Consider the following 21,178-nt stretch of genomic DNA (forward strand, 5'->3'; position numbering starts at 1 on the left):
ATTATAAATTTCTAATTAAGGTGAACATCATATATTTGGTACAATGATATTAGCTATTTATTTTCGGGGTTACATTATAAGTGATCTAATTAGTGACACCCCTTAGATTTTTAAAAGGTTATAACGGATATGGGCTTAATGGGTGGATATCCATCAGGTTAACCCACAGGGGATAATGAGAACCCTATAAGTTAACACATAAAGAAGGTTATAGTCCCCAATACACCAGATCAAATTCAGTTTTCTCCTCTCCCTATCAGAGTGAAAACACAAGTCCTAAGAGGAATCAGAGATTTGGTTGAGGAAGGCCATCATACCACAAAACCTCTTTCAGAAACGTGGATCAAATGAGCACATCCAGGAATATGGATTCAGGTATGACACTGCACACTTTGATTCATATATGTGCGTGAGAATCATTAAATTCAAGATCCTATGATTGGTATTTCACCAATCATAAGGAATATCTAACATTAGCTAGTTCATAAATCAAACCAACTGAATACTTGAGTTCAGTTTGTTAAATTATAGAGTTTGTTTTTTAGCTTAAATTCAACTCATTTTATTTATTAAGAAATTATGTCAAGATAATTAGAGAGTAAACTTCTAACTACTTTTGAGCCTTTTCACTCAGTTTTATTCCTAACTCATGATTTGCTTCTCAGTTGTTAGGATAAAGCTTTGCATTGTGGTAATTAAGATTTAAAAATATCAATTGTTTACGTTCACCAAATACTCTAAAAATTTATTTACTGACTTGGTAAACTATATAATATACCAAATAAGGTACTTATTTGTCATTATTTCAAACACAGAAAAGTGTCTTCTGTTTAAAGGAAAGTTCACGATCCAAATTTTCCTCTAAGTCCAAAGTTGTGTGCTGATAAACAATAAAATGTCAATTAATACCATCTTTGCGTGAATATTTTATTTCTTCATATTTTTACAAAATAATAGGAGTTGGTCGTTGAAGACGGGTTATGTAATCTTATTTTAAATTTATATTTATGGACAACATGTTATTAAAAAATGCGATCATACAATAAAAGTAATGATTGAAAAGAAAAAAGGAAATTAAGAGTCAAATAAGTTTGAGTCTTGTAAATATGTTGTGATGGTCTCTACACCAAAAGAATGTAATATGTACACAGAGACAATATATATGTTATTTGTTTGTATTATATTTTTGAAAAATCAATAATAATTAAATATAAATGATGAATATGTAATAGTAATATATAAAATTTATGCATTGTTATACAATATGATTTTTTCTTATATCAAAATATGAGAATATGTTATTACCAAAAGCATTGTATAGTACAAAGATATTGATTAAGCGTACAAAGGTAGGAATTTATATTGAAAAACTACATATTTAATATTAAAAAATAAATTATAAATTTATAAATTGGTTAGAATGTAATACTTATATTCACATGCTAAAAATTTATAAATAATCAATATATTATTTATCATTTATTTATATTAGTTTTATTTAAAAGTAAATCATTCATCCTAAGTAAATATATCCTATAATATAAGAAGGGAAAGTTCTGGTGTAGCACCAACTACCACCGAATGACAGTGAATTCCCTCCAAGATTGAGCTAATAATGAATTAATGATTGACCCACTCACCCACCTAAAAAGACAAGGTGGCCATCCATAGTAGATTCTCTTTTGGATATTTATATTTAGAGAGGAAAATCATTAAGTTTGTAAATATCTATATACATTGAAAATAAGGATAAATAATATAATGATAGAGGAAAAAAATCTTATACTATTGATATTTTTCTCTTATATATAATAGCTTATATCATATTAAATTTATAAGTAATGATATATTCTTATTTCAAATTCTCTTATCCATAAAAAATTAATCTAACACATGTCACTTATAATAAATTAGTAATAAACAAAATATTACTTTTTTTCCCATAGGTTACTTTTTCTTGTTTTTATAATGCACGAAAATTTGTAGGAAAATATTTCCTTAATTTAATACCAACTTAACTTTGGCAATAAATTATATAAATTGTTAGATTAGAATAACACTTTGTAACCTTTAAGCCAAAATTAGAATATCAATCAGTAAATTTTCACATGCAAGCAGCTGGAAATGAAACAGCTATATTTATTATAAAAATCTGATTAAAAAATCAGATAATTTTTTATGAAGTTAATTAATTAATTTAATTTAGCAATCAAGGTTTTGTAATCATTTTCACCTTCGCATTCATAACTACTTTTTCTTTGCTTCTCATCTTCACTCTTCTGCCGACACTTTCCAATTAAAGCCTTTTTTGCCAAAACAAAATTGTTTATCTTTCTCTCTCGCTTAAAGTCGTAATTGCCGTTTTTCTGGTTCTGATTTTAGGGTTTTGATTTTTATGCTTTCTTCATCATTCAATTGTGATATTCGATTAACAATTTCCACATGTCTGGACCGCTTGATCGGTTCGCACGTCCTTGTGAGTATCACATATTAGTTTCTTTTTTTGCTTTCGATTCTTCAATTTGAATAATTCTTCATATCTGTCTTGATTTATTGATTCATTAATTCAAGATATAAATTCTCTTTTGGTGGATCCGGTTATCTTATTTAACGAATTTGGATCACTAATTGAGCTTAATTTAGTTGAATAAAACTATACATATCGATTAGATTCAACGTAGTAGTAGTAATCTGGGGAACATTATATGGATATGTAGTTGATACGAAACAAAGAAGCCTTAATCTCACTAGATGTGGTTGGAGTTGATGCGAAGCAAAATCCTAAAATAATTGAAAGACATAGAATTATAGATGAAAAGTTTCTACGAAGTATGGAAGTATCCTATATTCCTATAAGATACATATCAGATACAGGAATGACAACAATTTTGAATTTTAGTGCTCCATGATAGTAGTAATTGAATACCGAGTCTGCATTTACTCCTAATTCAGATATGTAAAACAAAAATGCTGTACGAGTAGTTGTGTGTGTATCTGAACCCCACCTAGTGGGATTGAGGTTTGGTTCTTGTAGTGGTTGTTGTGTCACAACTTGTGTGTGTATCTGAAATGGCAGTGTGTTGAAATGAAACTTTGCTTGTTTTTCTTAGGCTTTGAAGGGTCCTCTGGTAATGAAGAGAGAAGAGAGCGGAAATCGGATTTTGAGAATTCAGAGGATGATCGACGGACGAGAATTGGCACCCTGAAAAAGAAAGCAATCAATGCATCCAGCAAATTCAGGCATTCTCTCAGGAAGAAAAGCAGCAGGAAAAAGAGTGCAAATCGAGGCAGCTCTGTCTCCATTGAGGACATTCGAGATGTTAAGGAGCTCCAAGCAGTGGATGCATTTCGACAGGCACTTATGTTGGATAATTTGTTGTCGGCAAGACATGATGACTATCATATGTTGTTGAGGTTGCCCCTTATTCCTTGTCATGGTTCATGGAAGATGGATATTATTTCAATTTTGAATATAGATTGAATCTTTCCTGTTGTAGCTACTAATAAAAATTGTGTTGATCACAACTGATGCAATATTGATCATTTTTCTACCTCAACTTACCATGAGTCATCTAAGAATTGGTTTAAATCACACCCTTAACCATTTAAAGCTACACATCAAAATCATTAGCACTTTGCTTGAGGAATTCATGATTTACAAATACAGTTTCTTTGCATATTAATATATCACATGCTTATTACACTGGCGATTAACTAATGACTTGTTTCCCTCAAAGTATACTATAAATCTCAACTACACTGATGTTATTGCAGATTCTTGAAAGCGAGGAAATTTGATATTGAGAAAGCAAAGCAAATGTGGGCCAACATGATCCAATGGAGGAAAGACTATGGTACCGATACAATTATGGAGGTGAGCCATCTGATTCTATGAAAGCATAGACACAGACATGCCACGACTAGGACACACAAAAAAACCGCGCCAAATTCTAAAAATTGTAGGGTACTCAAACAGAGCATTTGAATGCATATAAATTAAAAAGTTTAAGGAAAAGATTCATAATACATAATATCGTAGCTGTATTATTTTGAAGCTGAAAAAAATATATTATTTCATTGGGCATGTGTTGGATGCGTTTCATACAAGCGTCAGTGTCTAGCATGTATCCAGCATGCAACACAAAGCCAAAATGGTGTATCCTTACTTTATAGTCCAATTCAAGAAATATACCCAAACTTTGATTTGATTTTTATCTCTAGTTCATCACGTTTGATATGATCATTTGTACGTTTTAGTTTCTTGGATTTGATGCTCATACTATATTACTTTGGTTCCCTTTCTTTGGCTCTAGGATTTTGAGTTCAGTGAATTGAATGAAGTTCTGCAGTATTATCCACATGGTAATCATGGAGTGGACAAGGAAGGGAAACCTGTTTATATTGAGAGGTTAGGCAAAGTTGAACCGAATAAGCTTATGCAAGTAACTACCATGGATAGGTATTTGAGATACCATGTGCAGGGTTTTGAGAAAACATTTGCTGTTAAGTTTCCTGCATGTTCTATTGCTGCAAAGAGGCATATAGATTCAAGTACAACCATTTTGGATGTTCAAGGCGTGGTATGTTGTCTGTCTAAATGGTCGTCAAAGTTTCCAAGGCACCATTTAAATTAAATTTTGTCAATTATTGGTTTCGATTACTATGTTGCCTTTGTAGGGTTTCAAAAATTTTACCAAATCTGCACGGGAGCTTGTTATGCGGCTGCAGAAGATTGATGGTGACTACTATCCCGAAGTATGTTGCTTTAATGATCAACTTTTTGGTAGTTTCCAATTTTTTATGGCTTTTGGACTTGTTCACGCATATCTTCTAACCTATAAATGATACTGTGCAGACATTATGCCGAATGTTTATAATCAATGCTGGTCCTGGTTTTAAGCTGCTCTGGAACACAGTGAGAACATTTCTTGACCCCAAAACCACTTCAAAAATAAGTGTAAGTTGTATTTGAATTATTCTTTCTATTTTATAATTTATAGGATTTGAATGAAGTAATCATCTTTTCTATTCGACAAAGATAATCTGTAGGTATTGGATTAATTGATGCTTCGATGTTCCATTAGGTTCTTGGAAACAAGTTCCAGAGTAAATTACTTGAGATTATCGATGTGAGGTAACTCTACAGTTAATTTTGTCAATGATGCTATTTCTAAATCAACTTGAGTTGTATATGAAAATTCTGACTATCTATGTGGTTTTTTCAGCGAGCTGCCAGAATTTCTAGGTGGTACTTGCACTTGTATAGATCAAGGTGGTTGTATGAGGTCTGATAAAGGGCCTTGGCAAGACCCAGACATTTTGAAGGTTCACTGCTAGAATTACTCTGTTTTTCACTAAATATTTTTTATGTATGTTGTCTTTGCTTGTCACTCAACTGGGGCAGTTGTGTACATGCAGATGGTTCTTAGTGGTGAAGTACAGTGTTCCAGACAAATAGTAACAGTTTCTAATGAGGGGACAGTTATCGAAAGTGAGAAGACAAGTTATCCAATGGTGTGGTTTCTAATACCCTCTCAGATGCTTCGTAAATGGATTTGTTTTTGGATTTTATCATACTTATCAGTTCTTCTTTGAATTTTGGAAGCAGCAGATAAGAAGTAGTGATACATCTACAGCAGAATCAGGATCTGAAGTTGAAGATATCACTTCTCCCAAAGCAAATGGAAAATATATAAACCCTCGGTTGACTCCTGTCCATGAAGAAGTTAGTGGTTATGACTTATGACTTTAATATTGATGTTGCAAAAGGAGAGAAAAAAGATAGAAAAATGAATCAATTACAACTTCTTTAATGTTTGTCCAGGCAAGATCAATTCGTAAGGTTAGTCATGCTGGTGGTTTCTCTGAGTATGATGAGTATGTTCCCATGGTTGACAAGACTGTTGACGTTGCATGGAAGGAGAATCAAGTGGCAGCTGAAAAGTCATCTAGTTCCACGGGTTAGATATCTGGTGTATCCTCCTTGAAGTTATTATGTCATGATCTTTAACCTAATTGGATATTATTTAAGTTAGCATGGTTGCTACTAGACAGATTTTTTGTTGGAATTTGGGGGAGGGGGAACCTTTGCAAACCCATTGAACCTAACCAACAATAGATATTCAAAATATTAGTGATGCTACATAACATACATAAGTAATAGAATTAAAAAGTTTATGCTTATAAAAAAAAAAGAAATAAAAAGTTTATAATGATTCATTAAGATAAAATTATATTTTGTTGACATGTTTGAGTTCTTCGAATGCTTCGTTATAACAAACGTGAAAATATTTAAAGCTTGTATAAGAAAGTAAAAATTTCTTTATAATATAAAATAATAAATTATACATTTACATCAATATAAATTGGAGTACTTCACCCACACAGTAGGTTTTGAATTTGGATTTTAATACCAGTTATTAGCCTACTAGAAAAGTATGTTTCTAATGCATTTGTTATTAACCGCAGAAAAAATACTACTGACTACTGGAAGATCTCCTGATGGTCACTGTGCACATATCTGGGCTATTATAGTGACCTTCTTTGTTGCCATATTTACGTTTGCTCGTTCAATAGCATTTCTTATTACTAAGAGAATAGGTGATTCTGATGCTACTCAAAATATCTCTAGCATGACTGTTGCTTCCACATACAAGGAGGACTCTTGTCCCCCTTCATATGCTTTGAAACGCCTTGGTGAACTTGAAGAGAAGGTTGACATTCTTCAGTCAAAACCTAATGTGATGCCATATGAGAAAGAAGAGCTGCTGAATGCTGCGGTTTATCGTGTTGATGCATTGGAAGCTGAGCTGATTGGTACAAAGAAGGTAACTGAATTTCATTTTAAATCTTATTATTTGCTTCAGGTAACACAGACAATAAATTCCTGCTGTTTTACTAAGTTATGAATTTTAAGGATAAAGTTTGTGATTAAATTGGCCTATACACTTGTTACATGCTCTGTTTGTGTGTTGCTACTTAACCAACCATGGACAATTGACCTCTTGCTGTTTATGACTTAATTGTTCCCCCAAGGTTAGTTGTATGTTAAACTGTTCAATAATTTTGGTGGCACATATAATAACTGATTCCACTTCCTAAATAGGCTTTATATGAAGCTTTGATAAGACAGGAAGAACTTCTGGCATACATCGACAGACGGGAAAGAATCAAATTCCAGGTATAAGTCTAAAATACTTGCATCATGTGGAAGATTTAAAAGATAAAATTCAAATGCTCTTTACCATCTTCCATGAGAACTCTTAAAAAGTAATGTCCAATCTTTGTATAAAGCAGAAAAAGAAGTTTTGCTGCTGAAGAGACAACTGTACAGTGCGGAGCTGTTGGCAGGATTAGTGGATTTTACTTCATGCTTGTATATAATAAGGTGCCCATGAGTTTCTCTTCCAAGCTGGGTTGTTTATTTTCGGCATAAAATTCATCTATTTATATTCTCCTCTTGCTTCCTAAAAAGTTCAATATGACGAATTTGACTGTTGAATTGTGAGTAGTAATTGTATGACATTTATAAAGTTCAGACAGTTTAATTTTGATCAAGTAGAACTATTCTGTGCCATCTTTCTTACCATTGTAAAAACAGCTGCATAAAACTTCTAATGGAAGTGAAGACATAGTATAAAACTTTTTTCTTTTTAATTTTTCCTTATGGTATGTTTGGTGGTGAGAAATTTTATGAGTGAATTTTAAGAAAGCATGATTTGACAAGTATTTTTTTTTTTAAAAAGTGAAAATTTAAGGGAAGTAATGTTTCCCCAATTATAGTAGAAAATCCTAACCCGTTTCAGATTGAGTTCTGATGTCTGAAAGAAATACAGAACTACAAACAGGGTACGGTGTCCCATAATGTGTATATGGATATAAAACCATGTATTAGTGTGTTACATGTTCAATACACATCTCATTAATATATATTACTAAAAGTTAACGATGATTAATATATAAATATTAGATAAAAATGTAAAAAAAAAATACCATGTGTACACTTGTTAAATTCTTAGAAGAATGTGCAGTTTTGCATATTATTATTTAGAGCATCTATATTCATTTTTATTTGGGTCTCACATATTATTTTATATTTTAGTAAAAAAATTCATGAAATAAGAACAACATTTATTCTTATTTGGGTCTCGCAACATACTTTCTTTTCACAATGATAAACATACTTATTATTCTTATTTGGGTCTCGCAACATCTATCTTTTTCCCACAAATCTTTCTCTCTCCTCTCTTTTCCTATAACCAAGAATTGATCTTGTTTAAGAACAAAAGCAAGCAAGAAAATAAAGCAAGAAAATAAAATAAGAATGCTGATTGTGGTTGCTCTTAATACAAGTAACTTGGCCATTTTAAATTTGAGTAGCAGGAAATCTAAGTGACTTACTTTTTAACAAATGGACCACAAGAGTAGTGCCTATTTTGGAGGAACTATGGCTGGTTTTTCAATGGTCGAGTTTGATCTGTAAATGCAATGCAATGATGCTCATATTATTAAAATCCAATGACATCTGGAACGAGCAATTTAGTATTCCTATCAGGAATGGAGCACTGAATTAGCAGGTTTGAACATCTCCAAACAAATCATAAAATTAGCTCGTTTCCGCAAATAAAAAATACAGTTTGAATTTAAGAGAATTCTAATATTCTCCCACTTGGACAAAATTAATTGCATAATTTTAATTATTAAATCATTTATGAAAATGACTCGTGTTAATAACTTATTTTGTAATGTGGCCACAAAACATGCATACCCATGGTGCAATACCTAATTAAGAATTAAGATTTCATCCAACAAAAGCCGAGTAAATCTTGATTAAGAGACGAAAATACATTATCTCGTACAAGTCAATATATGTGAGTGGGGCTCAAAAATTTCATAATGGGTCAAATGTACCAAGTTCCAGAAGGCCACATATCTAATAAATGAGAGAGGATTTTGTTGTAAAAATTGAAAAAATCAACCTCTAATTGATTCGTCGGATTACACCAACCCAGATTATAGAGGTAGAGCCTTTTGATAAGGACATTGTAATAGTATAGTTACTAATAGAATTGTGGAGGGTAATGAGTTGTATAAGTAACTTACTTAGGAGAACATGTACAAATTTATTCACAATATACTCTTCTTCTTGTAAGTCTTGCATAATTTAATAAGAAAGTTCAGATTATATTCTTCTTTTCATTAGAATCTCTACCCTTATTCACTAGAGGCTTCAAATTCATCCTTAAATTACTAGTTTTCATAAATAACCATATCACTTTTCTTGTTTGCTTTCAATCATAAACAAATAACTCTCTCATGTGGAGATATCTATAAAATGAGATATGCACAAAGGGAAAAATCCCACATTATTCTGAAGTACGAAAGTCAATTGTGTATGTAAATTATAAAAGATTGGTAGAAAAACCATCTTTCAGGTTGATGCTACTTCATACAAATATATGCACATACCTAATGTTGACAAATAAAAGCTTCTATGATTTTATTTTCCAATTCTAAAACAAATACACCATCCAGGTTAAGGTTTGCACAAGTTTCTTTTTAATTTCAGAACATGGAGTAGTATATTAAAAGCTTGGTATTTCCCACACCCATTTGTATTTTCCAACAAATTTATCATCATAACAAACAAGCTTTCACAACCAACAAGACATTAGTCTAGTAGTACAAGTCCCGTTAGATCCTTAAAAAGACCTAAAGATCAAGAATTCGATTATTGAGAGTGACACTTGTTGGAAGGGACAGTCACACACTCCGAAAGGAATTAGTTCCTTACCCTTAAGGTGAAGAGATACCTCAGTAGTACAAAAAAACAAGCTTTCATATACAAATGCATCACGCAGAACAATACATTAAAAAAGTCATGAAATATCAGATCTCAAGAGACAACTTTACATCAATACAGAAGGAATAGAATGATAATACAGATACATAATTTAAAAATGGGGGAATCTGGCAGCCCCAACATACAGAAAATTGAAAGCAGAACCGCAGGTGAGGAGGGAAATAAAGCTAAATACAAGTGCAATTTCCATCTTCACCTTTCAATTAGTGTTACAACATTTTTTTTGTAGGGAAGAACATCATTAAACTACAATTTGTTATTTGAACATATTGCAGCCTTAGATGCCTGCAAGTTTGTCATTCCATTTCTTCATCCATTTTGATCATTTGTTTGTAGCAGCTTACTATCTTCTTGTCTAACTTGTAATATCCTTCCACTTTATTCAAATGCTTCAAATCGAGGTCGATAAAATACACCTAATAAAAAGATCAAATTGCAACTATACTAAGATTTCCAATCGCACAAGCATTACATCAATGACTTTTTTTTGTAAATAAAGGATAAAGATAAAAAAGAATAATTTTTTCTAAGGATGCCAATAGTGTACTTTCATATTCATGAAAGAATAATCAGAACTACAACATATAAATTAGGATATCCATGTAATGAATTTTGTATGTTGTGAGTGCTTTTTCTTTAGTAAATAAAGTATCATCTCAATGACTACAAGATATGAAGAGTTATTTCCGCAAGTAATACAAATGAAAAATCGGCCATGAAATCACGAGTATGGAAACATTTATTCAGAAGTTCAGACTCCCCAAAGGAGAGAGGAAGGAGGTTAATAAGTTCAGAATTCTTTTATCTAATGAAATCATATGTAATGCCTATGCAAAGTATGAAATGCCTACAAATCATTTGCCTCCTCTTAAATAATGACTTTATCCTTTCCTATTTTAAACTAGTAAATGTCTCTTAAATTTATAATGTATGTATTTTTGTTTTGTAACTTTATATGCTCAGAGCAGTTCTAATGTAATTTTTATAAGCAAATTATTGATTGAGGTGCAACTCGACATATTTTATAACATTTTCACTAAATAAATCTACCAGATGAAACCAGATCTACCAAGAGAAACTAAACTGAAAGGATTCATGTGAAGCACTGTATACACTGAAAATTTAGCCCAAGAATAATAAATGTAAAGTTCTGCTTACCTTAAAATCGAAGGCTTGTTTAGTTGACTCGAGATATACATTATTATATACAGATCCAGAGTCCTCTTCTTTCTTTGGTCTAAAACATATCATCAAACTGCAGTCTTTTGCGGTTGCTGCTATCAGGTAGTCCTTTACAATTCTCAAGCTTTCATCCAGTGAAGCCGAATGCAAAGAGGCATATCTTTTCACCTCTTCTTCACTCAAATCTCTACACACCAAGCACTTTTGAGAAGTGATGTCATAATATGCATGGATGACTCCTTCAATGTCAATAGTATCAAGCTTCTGAACTTCCAGAAGCTGATCAAGGACTCCTGATTTTTTCAGAGTCTCGGCAATGAGCGTAAAGAAGTTCTCCGTACATAGACCACTATCAGCTTGAATAACAGACTTAAGTTCATCTTCAAATGCTTTAGCAACACATAAATTTGTATTTTCTGCAGCACCTCCCAGTCCTCCTAGTATGAGAGAGCCATTCAAAAACACACGAAAATTGTTTTGAGGAGTTGTAAAGAGATCCTTCACGGCTTTATGAATTCTTTCCTTGGATCCAGAGAACAGATCCAGTGGATTGTATGCACTTAGATGGGATATCTGCAAATACATTTGAAAAACCTTTAACTTGGACATAATGCTAAAAATAATATTGGATGTATCATATAACTTCAATCAATAGACAGAACTAAACGCCGAGACTAGATTATATGAGAAGTTGACAACAGGAAGTATGCCCTATGAGGTACCTCTCCTTGATGCAATTTCAGAGCTTGGTGCATTTCATATCGAGTTATCTTCTTTTTGATAGCAGTTCCATCAGATATGAATCTTGAAAGAGGAAGAAATCCGCACTTGGGCTACTTCAAAAAAATAGTTAAAAGGTTACGACCAAGCGGAAGAAGGGAGGGAGAATGTGAGATAGAGACATTCAATGTAAAGTAAGGCATTATTTGATGGGAGAAAGGAAAACCGATATGTACTAATGTATGACATAATGTGGACCGTACCTTTATCTCAACAGATATGCATGGACCAGATCCTTGACTACCTGAAATGGAACAGAGAACTTACTACAAAACTTTCAATCACGTGTTTACTAGGTCAATATTACCAGGGACAGCATCCAAAATGAAAGATTAAGCAGAATAATACAATACATGAATTTTTACAGCATGTTGGACTCAACCACAAAGGAATTTTGAAGTATCAATTAAACAGAAAGAAGTCCCTATACCATTAGCGAAGAGCGAATGATCAGACATTAGAAGACCAAAATCACAATGTGTATCCACCCCAGCAGCATCAACTCTCCAAGCAGGCCTTTGACTAATAACATTCTTTTCAACTGATTCAAGGAATTCCCTGGACACCGAGACATGCACCTACCCAAGTACCAAAAAGGTATAAACCAGAGATCATAATCATCACCAACTTCCTTATACAACATCTCAACAACTTTATTATAAAAACTCGGCCATTTCAATAAACCCATTTTTACCAATAATAAAATAATACAAAATAGTTACTCCAACAAATCCAAAATTATTCAGAATATAGACAATAACCAATCTAAAAATTGTTAGATATTTTTATTTATTCAGTTTATGTGTTGTGCAGTTGAGTAGTTTATGAGTAGTTTAGCAAGTTACCTCCACTTTAGAGGAGTTATTATGTGTAATCTTGAAACTGATTGTAACTTCCTTTTCTTTGCCTATTTTAAGACTGTCATCTAGTGCATAATGAAATACATCAGTTTTGCAATTTTGCTCCTCCTAACATTGATATCAAGAGAGAAAGAGAAAGGCATATTAACACTGCCGTGATCCTATCTTCTCCTTTTTTCCCCCTGTGCAGCAAAGTCTCTTTCTCCCATTTCTTTCCCATTTTTTCTGGCAGCATTACCCATAAATAGTAGTAGAATCCATTTGCCTCTTTTTTTTCCAGAACTGCATAAACATAAAGAACCCCTTTGCTTTATTTTCTGTAGTAGAATTGTAATGACTACTGATAATTTTGTACAACCATCCATTCCACATTTTGATGGTCATTATGAGCATTGGTGTATGTTAATGGAAAATCTCTTAAAGTCTACGGAGTATTGGCAAGTGGTTGAAGATGGTGTTGTAACACCAGAAGAAGGCAGGGAACTTACTGTTGCACAAAACAGAGAGCATGATGCAATGAAATTGAAAGACTTGAGAGCCAAAAAATTCTTATTTCAAGCCATTGATCGCTCTATCCTGGAAACCATTCTTTGCAAGGATATTTCGGATTCAATGAAGAAGAAATATCAAGGTTGCTCTAGAGTCAAACGTGCTCAACTTCAAGCCTTGAGAAGGGATTTCGAAGCTTTGCAAATGAAGAAAAGTGAGTCAGTTACTAATTATTGTTCAAGGGTCATGGGAATTGCAAACAACATGCAAATTCATGGAGAAAAGATGGGAGACACCCTCATTGTGGAAAAAATTCTACACTCACTCACACCAAAATTTGACTATATGGTGTGTTCAATTGAAGAGCCCAATGACACTGATGAACTCTCCCTTGATGAACTTCAAAGTTCATTGTTGGTTCATGAACAAAAGATGCATAAAAGTTCAACAATGGAGGAACAAGCATTGAAGGTTTCTACCAATACTCATTCCAATAACTTCAGAGGAAGGGGTAAGGGTAGAGGTAGAGGATATGGAAGTCGAGGAAATAGAGATTCCAGCAGGAACTTTAAAGGCAATCCTCACCAACAACAAGGAAGAGGTAGAATTTATGGAAAGTCCAAGTTAGAGTGCTATAGATGCCATAAGTTTGGTCATTAAGCCTTTGAGTGCTACACAAAATTGCCTAACTACAAAGGAAATGGAGAAATGTCTAACTTTGTAGAGGAGAAGGAAGAAGAAACATTGTTGATGACATCTCATGAGAAATTTTAGTCTGATGTGTGGTATGTTGATAATGGTTATAGCAACCAAGTGTGTGAAAGTAAGTCATCTTTCTCTTATTCAGATGAAAGCTTTCGATCTAAAGTGAGTTTTGGTGATTGCTATACTGTAGATGTGATAGGAAAATGAGATATTAAAATTCAAACCAAGAATGGTTTGGTGGAAACCATCTCTAATGTATTTTATGTTCCTGACTTGAAAAACAATTTGTTAAGTGCTAGTTAATTGCAGGAAAAAGATTATATAATAATCATATAAAAAGATGTTTGTGAGATATATGATCCTATCAGAGGAGCCATTGTAGTTGTTGAAATGAGTTCTAACAGGTTGTTTCTATTGAAGATTCAAAGTGCACAAACATGCTTGATGAGTGAAGTGAAGGATCCCTCGTGGCTTTGGCATTTCCGCTATGGCCACTTAAATTTCAATGAATTGAACACTCTTCAATAGAAAAATATGGTGGTAGGTCTTCCACAAATAGTCAATCCATCTCAAATTTGTGAAGAATGCATTGTTGGCAAACATCGTTCATCATTCTCACAAGAAAAATCATGGAGAGTAAAGCAAGTTTTGGAGTTGATTCATTCTGATATTTGTGGGCCGATTAATCCTACCTCAAATGGTAGTAAACGCTACTTCATTACATTCATTGATAATTATAGTCGAAAAATTTGGGTTTATTTTTTGCAGGAAAAATCTGAGGCTCTATCTGTTTTTAAACACTACAAAGCACTTGTTGAAAAAGGGAGTGAACATGGAATCAATGTTCTCCGTAATGATTGTGGTGGTGAATACAACTCACAAGAATTTACATATTTTTGTGACACACATGGAATCAAGAGGCAACTTACAGCAGCTTACACACCACAACAGAATGGCATTGCAGAAAGGAAGAATTGAACAATCTTAAACATAGTTCAAACTATTTTGAAGATGAGTGTAGTGCCAAGAAATTTTTGGCCAGAAGCTATAAATTGGAGCATTCATTTGCTGGATATAAGCCCCACTTTTGTTGTGAAGAATATGACACCTAAAGAAGCATGGAATTGACACAAGACGAATGTTGAGCATTTCAGAATTTTTGGTTGCATAGATAAATGCTCATGTTCCAGACCAGAAAAAGAAGAAGTTTGATGATAAAGGTGAAAAGTGGGTATTCCTTGGTGTTAGTGAAGCCTCCAAAGCATATAAGTTGTACAACCCTCTTACAAAAAAGATTGTGACAAGCAGAGATGTCATCTTTGATGAAGAGAAAACTTGGGAGTGGAATGGGCAGCAACTTACTCCAAATACTTCAGAATTTGAATTTGATGAAGAGGAACAAGAAAATGGGCAGCAGCCTTGTACAAATAATTCACAAGTAGAACATAAAGGAGAAGGAAAAATTGCAACAACAATAAGAGCTGAAACTTCAACATATGCATATGTTGAACCTCCTAAAAGTCGCATTCGAAAAAGGTCATCTTGGATGGAAGATTTTGAGGTAACTGGAATTAATCAAATTGATGAATTATTTTCAGATTGTGATCCCACAACCTTTGAGAATGCCGCCAAGGAAGCAAAATGACAAAAGGCAATGGATGAAGAAATTGAAGCCATAGAAAGAAATCATACATGGGAGCTTGTTGATCTTCCTGATGGGCAGAAAACAGTTGGTGTGAAATGGCTTTTCAAAACTAAAAGAAAAGAAGATGGTGAAGTTGACAAGTATAAGGTGAGATTGCTGGCAAAAGGATATAAGCAAGAATATGGTGTGGACTATAAAGAGGTGTACGCTCCAGTTGCAAGACATGATACCATCAGATTGGTGATTGCCATGGCAGCTCAAAACTCATGGCCTACCTATCAAATGGATGTTAAATCAGCATTCTTTCATGGAACCTTGGATGGGCAGGTATTTGTTGATCAACCCCATGGCTATATTAAAGTTGGAAATGAACATAAAGTATATAGATTGAAGAATGCACTTTATGGACTAAAACAAGCTCCAAAAGTTTGGTATAGTCGAATAGAGGCATATTTTTTTAAAGAATGATTTAATAAATGCTCATATGAGCATACACTCTTTGTTAAAGTTGGACCTGAAAGAAAAATACTTATTGTTTGCTTATATGTTGATGACCTTATATTTACTAGAAATGATTTTGGAATGTTGAAAAGTTCAAAAAGTCTATGATGAATGATGACCTCATATGATGCATTATTTTCTTGGTATAAAAGTAGTGCAATCAACTAATATATATTTTATTTCTCAAAAGAAGTATGTCCAAGAACTCTTAAACAGGTTTCAGATGCAGGATTGCAATCCTGCAAGTACTCCATCTGAGTATGGCTTGAAGCTAAACAAAGATTCTGAAGAGAAAAAGGTGGATAACACACTATTTAAGCAAATTGTAGGTAGTTTGATGTATTTAACTGCTATCAGGCCTGCCATAATACATTTTGTCAGCCTAATTAGTAGATACATGGAAAGTCCAACCGAAATGCACCTCTTAGTTGCCAAACGAATCTTTCGTTATCTTCAAGGAACAAAACAATTTGGGCTATTTTTCAAGAAGGGTAAAAAAATCAGAATTGATTGGATTCATAGTGACTTTGCAGGGGATCAAGATGATAGAAAAAGTATTCCAGACTATGTCTTTATGCTTGGCACAGGGGTTGTCTCATGGTTATCTAAAAAGCAACCTATAGTTACATTATCAACTACTGAAGTTGAGTTTGTTGTTGCTTCAACTTATGCTTGTCAAGCCATTTGGTTGAGGAAAATACTTGAAGAACTACATTTCAAGCAAGAGGAGACTACTACAATATATTATGATAATACATCAACCATCAAACTCTCCAAAAATCTTGTACTTCATGGAAGAAGTAAACATATTGATGTTAAGTACTATTTTTTGAGAGACCTTAACAATGATGGAACAATTGTCTTGAATTACTGGAGAAGTGAAGATCAAGTGGCAGACATTTTTACCAAACCTCTCAAAGCACCTTCATTCCAAAATTTGAGAAATTTGTTGGGTGTTTGCAAGCTGCAGCAGCAGAGTTAATAAACTGAAAATAGAATTTTCGGTTTAAGAGAGGAAATGTAAGATATTTTTATTTATTCAGTTTATGTGTTGTATAGTTGAGTAGTTTATGAGTAATTTAGCAAGTTACCTCTACTTTAAAGGAGTTATTATGTGTAATCTTAAAACTGATTATAACTTATTTTTCTTTACCTATTTTAAAGCTATTATCTAGTGCATAATGAAATATATCAGTTTTGCAATTTTTTTCTTCCTTCACAAAAATTTGCGCAAATCAGTAAATTCACCAAACCCAATTTTAATAACAAAATTAGTCAGTAACAGAGACAAGTCAGACAACATCCACCTTAAAAACATCTAGAAGGGCCATTTGCCCGAATCAGGCTTTGAATTCTCAAAGTAATCAAAGTTATGATAAGAGTAAGGGAAAATTACACCGATCTCCTCCTTTAAGTTTAACTTAATTACACCGACACCTTCTCGTTTCAGAATTACACTTATCTCCCTAAGGAATAATTAAGGGATTCATGTTGTAAGGGGTTTAGTTAAGGTAAGTTAGTAACAACATGAACCTCAAGAGAATAGTGTAATTTTGTAAACAAGAGGGTGCGACGACTTCTGAGTTCTGAGTGTAATTAAGCCAAACCTAATGGAAGTTCATAGTAATTTCTCCGAAAAATAATCACTTTAAGTTAAAGGGTGCCCTACATAAAATCTATCTAGGACAAGGAAAAAAGTTGCATACCCCAGCATCAATAAACTTGGAACCAAGCAAAGGCTGAAGAACATGCTGCAAATATTGTTGATTTGCAATTTCTTCATCTGAAGATGAAATGAGTTCAACCACATCTTTCCAAACAAGGCATTCATGTTCAGACAAAGCTAAATTACTAATCTTCACACCCTTTGAGCCATTCCTTGGAACCTTACGTATACGCATCACTTTCCCAATCTACATATATATAAACACACAAACACACATATTCATTAACATTTCAAAATCATTTTTTTACATTCATTAACACAATTAAAAATGGAATAAAAAATAAAGAAGCAAATAAGAACTTGTCTCACAAAAGAAGGAGAAGATCCAGTGTAAGAGAGAACAAGATTAACAGCTCCTTCTCCTCTGTATACCCATTGAGCTGAATCTTCTTCTGTTAAAGCAAGTTCCATCCTTTTTCAACTGAAAACTCAGAAACAATAATTCACTTACCATTAACATTAAACTCTAAATAACATGAGGCTGAAAAATAAGAACTTTACAGACCTTAAATTGAGATCAATGAGATGAAGGAGACAGAGAAAAAAGAAGGAAAAAGGGTAGCTTGGAAAAGAGCAAGATCAGATTAAGAGGGGATGCATTATTGTTTTTATAAGAAAAAATAAAAAAGTAAAAAAATTGGAAGGAGACAAAAGAACTCTATGTTTGAAATTTATTCTAGTATTATTATATCCTATAAGAGTAAACAGAGTCAAATGGAGAATAACAAATATGGAAAAAAGAGAAAGGAAAGGAATGGTGTGTTATCCCTTTGTTTGTGAATCTGAGTTGTGGAAAAAAGTAGAGATATGAATAATGGATTATTGAGTGAAAGGGTTGACAAAGAATGACAATATTTTCAAGTCAATCATGCACCCAACAAAAATGTACCCAAAAAATATTTTCAAGTCAATTTTTTATGCCTCTCTTTTCTTATGATTTGAATACAAAGATTTATACGTAGTCACTACATCGTTCACTACTCATTTGTGTTACTTATATTTAAAAGTCAACAATGATTAAATTTTAATGTGAAAGATATAATAACTATATAAAAAATTATTACACGGTTTGTAAATACATCTTTTCTCATAAGGTATTAAAGTTTAATCATTAGATATGGAGTCATCAAGATATGTTCACTATTATAAAATAAGAGCAAATTACATTAACAACTCATGAATTTTACTGAAATTAATCACCGTCATTTTTTCTACACTTACACAACCCCTTAATTTTTATATTTTCATTACACTGACCACCCTTGCATGAGAAATAAATGTAATTTTTAAATAACAAAATTTGATAAATGCAATTAAGTTAAACAAAACATGATATATTATGGAGACAAATCCAAACAATATACAAATCAATATATCTTTATTATTTTTTGTTACAAAACATATCAACAATTTTAAAGATATGTTGTTTAAATCGCTCTTATATTATATCATAACGAACCAAAAATAATAATGAGTTATTGACTCATATATTATTTGGACTTGTCTCCACAATATATCATGTTTTATTTAACTTAATTACATTTATTACATTTATTGTTTAAAATATTATATTTATTTCTCGTGCATGGATGATCAATATAATGAAAATATAAAAGTTAGGGGTCTGTGTAAATGTAGAAAAGTGAGAAATTATTTGTATAATTTTATTAAAATATAAGGAATATGGATGTAATTTACTCTAAAATCATATATTCAGTTTTTGTGATAAAGAGGTTTATTAATAGAATATCATATCAGATAAAAATATGTCTCAAAATGGGCTACTCAAGGGGTTCACACCAACCTACTTTGGGCAATAGTCCACTTTGCTGTGGGAGAAATAACATTGCTTGTAATTTGGAATAGTAAAATAATATTTAAATCAGCCGTATTAAGGCAGACGGCTTATTTGGGCGGGTCCAGCAACATTTTACAAAACAAAATGCATTTTTTTAATAATGGAATATAATATGAGTTTTTTTTTATAGACAAATATTAATATATTAATATTTGTTGATGGGGAGACTTAAATCTTTAATCTTCTTTATTTTACTTTTAACCATTAAATCACCTTATATTTTTTTTTAATATTAATTATGGGTGAGACTCAAACACCTAATCTATTCACTTCATTCCTTAAACCTCTTCTTTTTCACTATTGGACCCAATGACGTAAAAATCATACCGTGCCGCCCAGTTTGACCGAAAAATTGGCGAACCGGACCCCTAACTGATACGGTATGGAGTGTTGAATTGACCAAGTATCAAAACCGGTCAAAACCGGTGAACCGGTCGGAATTTAACTAAACCGACCTGTTTATACACTTTTTTTTAAAAAAACTTAAAAACCCATTACATGGTGACCCTTCTTTTTTCAAGGCATGTGCTTCCAAGGCATACATATATTACACTATTTGGTTCCTAACATTGGTGTGTATTCTAAGTTGTAAGTATCAGAGTGAAACTAAGAGGGGAGTGAATTAGTTGTCTTAAAATAATGGCCGTTTTTTCTGCAAAATCAAAGTTAAAGTGCAGCGGAACAATATGCAGAAAAATAATAGGAAATAAAATGAAAGAGATAAGGAGAAGAGAGTACACAAGGAGTTTTTATACTGGTTCACATTCCTATCCTCCGAAGGTTACATCCAGTACTCTTGTCGCACAAGAGATTTTTCCACTAAGAATTATGAGTTGTAATTACAATATCTCACCCTGAGATCTCTATGTACCTTACACACTCCCTAATTCTTATACCCTTGGAAAACATATTTTTAAGTGAATCAATTCCCCTTTCTTTTCACACCCCGTGAAAGAAAGAATTCTTTACAAGAATGAAGAATATTCAACTATGGCAGATTGTCTTTACAAGTATGAAACTTATGTAACTTGCAATCCAAACTCTGAATATATATAGAAGTAGATAATGCTCTTTGTAAAAGTCTTTGAAACACTTGAAGCAACTTTGCAAAATTAACTTGAAAGTTTAAGAACAAGTTGCAAAGAATTCAAAGATAAGTTCTAAGAAAAGTGTGAGAGCTTTTGAGAAAATAGTATGAAAGTTGTATGTATTCTCTTGTATATTGTATGTTGTTTGTGTGAGAGTTTAGAGCCTTTATATAGAATTTACAAACACCCTTTGAAGGTTTCTGAAAGTGTATGAGTTGTTTGGAGTGAAGAGATTTCGTTTGGAGTGAACACCTTTCACTTGAAATCTGAAAAACACTTCCAACAGCTCTCAGTAATGAGTTACTCATTTGAGTAATGGGTTACTCAAACTTTTGAGTAATCAGTTACTCACTTTGAGTAATCGGTTACTGAAACTCTCTGTCCAACAGTACTCAGCTTTCAAAAATCAGTTTTTCAGTTGGATAACTCTTTTCTCACACATGTAACCTGTTACTCAATGAAGTAACTTGTTACACACTATT

The 21,178-nt window shown here is 32.7% G+C and overlaps 3 protein-coding genes across 9 annotated transcripts; 2 read left to right on the forward strand and 1 right to left on the reverse strand.

Moving 5' to 3' along the window:
- LOC109343171 (phosphatidylinositol/phosphatidylcholine transfer protein SFH8) lies at positions 2,309–7,658 on the forward strand. Of its 5 annotated transcripts, XR_002107172.1 has the most exons (15): positions 2,309–2,476; positions 3,111–3,414; positions 3,775–3,874; positions 4,314–4,580; positions 4,678–4,755; positions 4,856–4,957; positions 5,085–5,134; positions 5,226–5,325; positions 5,419–5,514; positions 5,609–5,725; positions 5,825–5,960; positions 6,469–6,827; positions 7,106–7,180; positions 7,294–7,510; positions 7,559–7,658. XR_002107172.1 is itself a non-coding variant. In XM_019581350.1 (14 exons), exons 1-14 carry the CDS (start codon positions 2,443–2,445, stop codon positions 7,315–7,317), a joined length of 1,842 nt encoding a protein of 613 aa, XP_019436895.1. In that variant the 5' UTR covers positions 2,309–2,442; the 3' UTR covers positions 7,318–7,576. The 5 variants fall into 5 exon arrangements, 4 of the variants coding, with proteins under 4 accessions (XP_019436895.1, XP_019436896.1, XP_019436897.1 ...); XM_019581350.1 differs by having other exon boundaries at positions 7,294–7,576; XM_019581351.1 differs by having other exon boundaries at positions 2,310–2,476; positions 7,297–7,576.
- Positions 9,873–18,368, reverse strand: LOC109343173 (inositol-pentakisphosphate 2-kinase-like). 3 transcript variants are annotated; one of them, XM_019581354.1, is made up of 8 exons: positions 18,256–18,368; positions 18,060–18,171; positions 17,731–17,937; positions 12,255–12,402; positions 12,028–12,068; positions 11,767–11,877; positions 11,021–11,617; positions 9,873–10,278 (listed from the first exon to the last, which is right to left on the reverse strand). In XM_019581354.1, the coding sequence occupies exons 2-8, from the start codon at positions 18,159–18,161 to the stop codon at positions 10,159–10,161; spliced, it is 1,326 nt and encodes a 441-aa protein (XP_019436899.1). In that variant the 5' UTR covers positions 18,162–18,171; positions 18,256–18,368; the 3' UTR covers positions 9,873–10,158. The 3 variants fall into 3 exon arrangements, with proteins under 3 accessions (XP_019436899.1, XP_019436901.1, XP_019436900.1); XM_019581356.1 differs by having other exon boundaries at positions 18,060–18,168; positions 18,254–18,358; XM_019581355.1 differs by having other exon boundaries at positions 18,060–18,178; positions 18,239–18,358.
- Positions 12,791–14,329, forward strand: LOC109343174. Its single transcript, XM_019581357.1, has 2 exons — positions 12,791–13,774; positions 14,188–14,329. The coding sequence occupies exons 1-2, from the start codon at positions 13,018–13,020 to the stop codon at positions 14,226–14,228; spliced, it is 798 nt and encodes a 265-aa protein (XP_019436902.1). The 5' UTR covers positions 12,791–13,017; the 3' UTR covers positions 14,229–14,329.

Source organism: Lupinus angustifolius, chromosome LG03, assembly GCF_001865875.1.
Source record: "Lupinus angustifolius cultivar Tanjil chromosome LG03, LupAngTanjil_v1.0, whole genome shotgun sequence".
Lineage (NCBI taxonomy): Eukaryota > Viridiplantae > Streptophyta > Magnoliopsida > Fabales > Fabaceae > Lupinus > Lupinus angustifolius.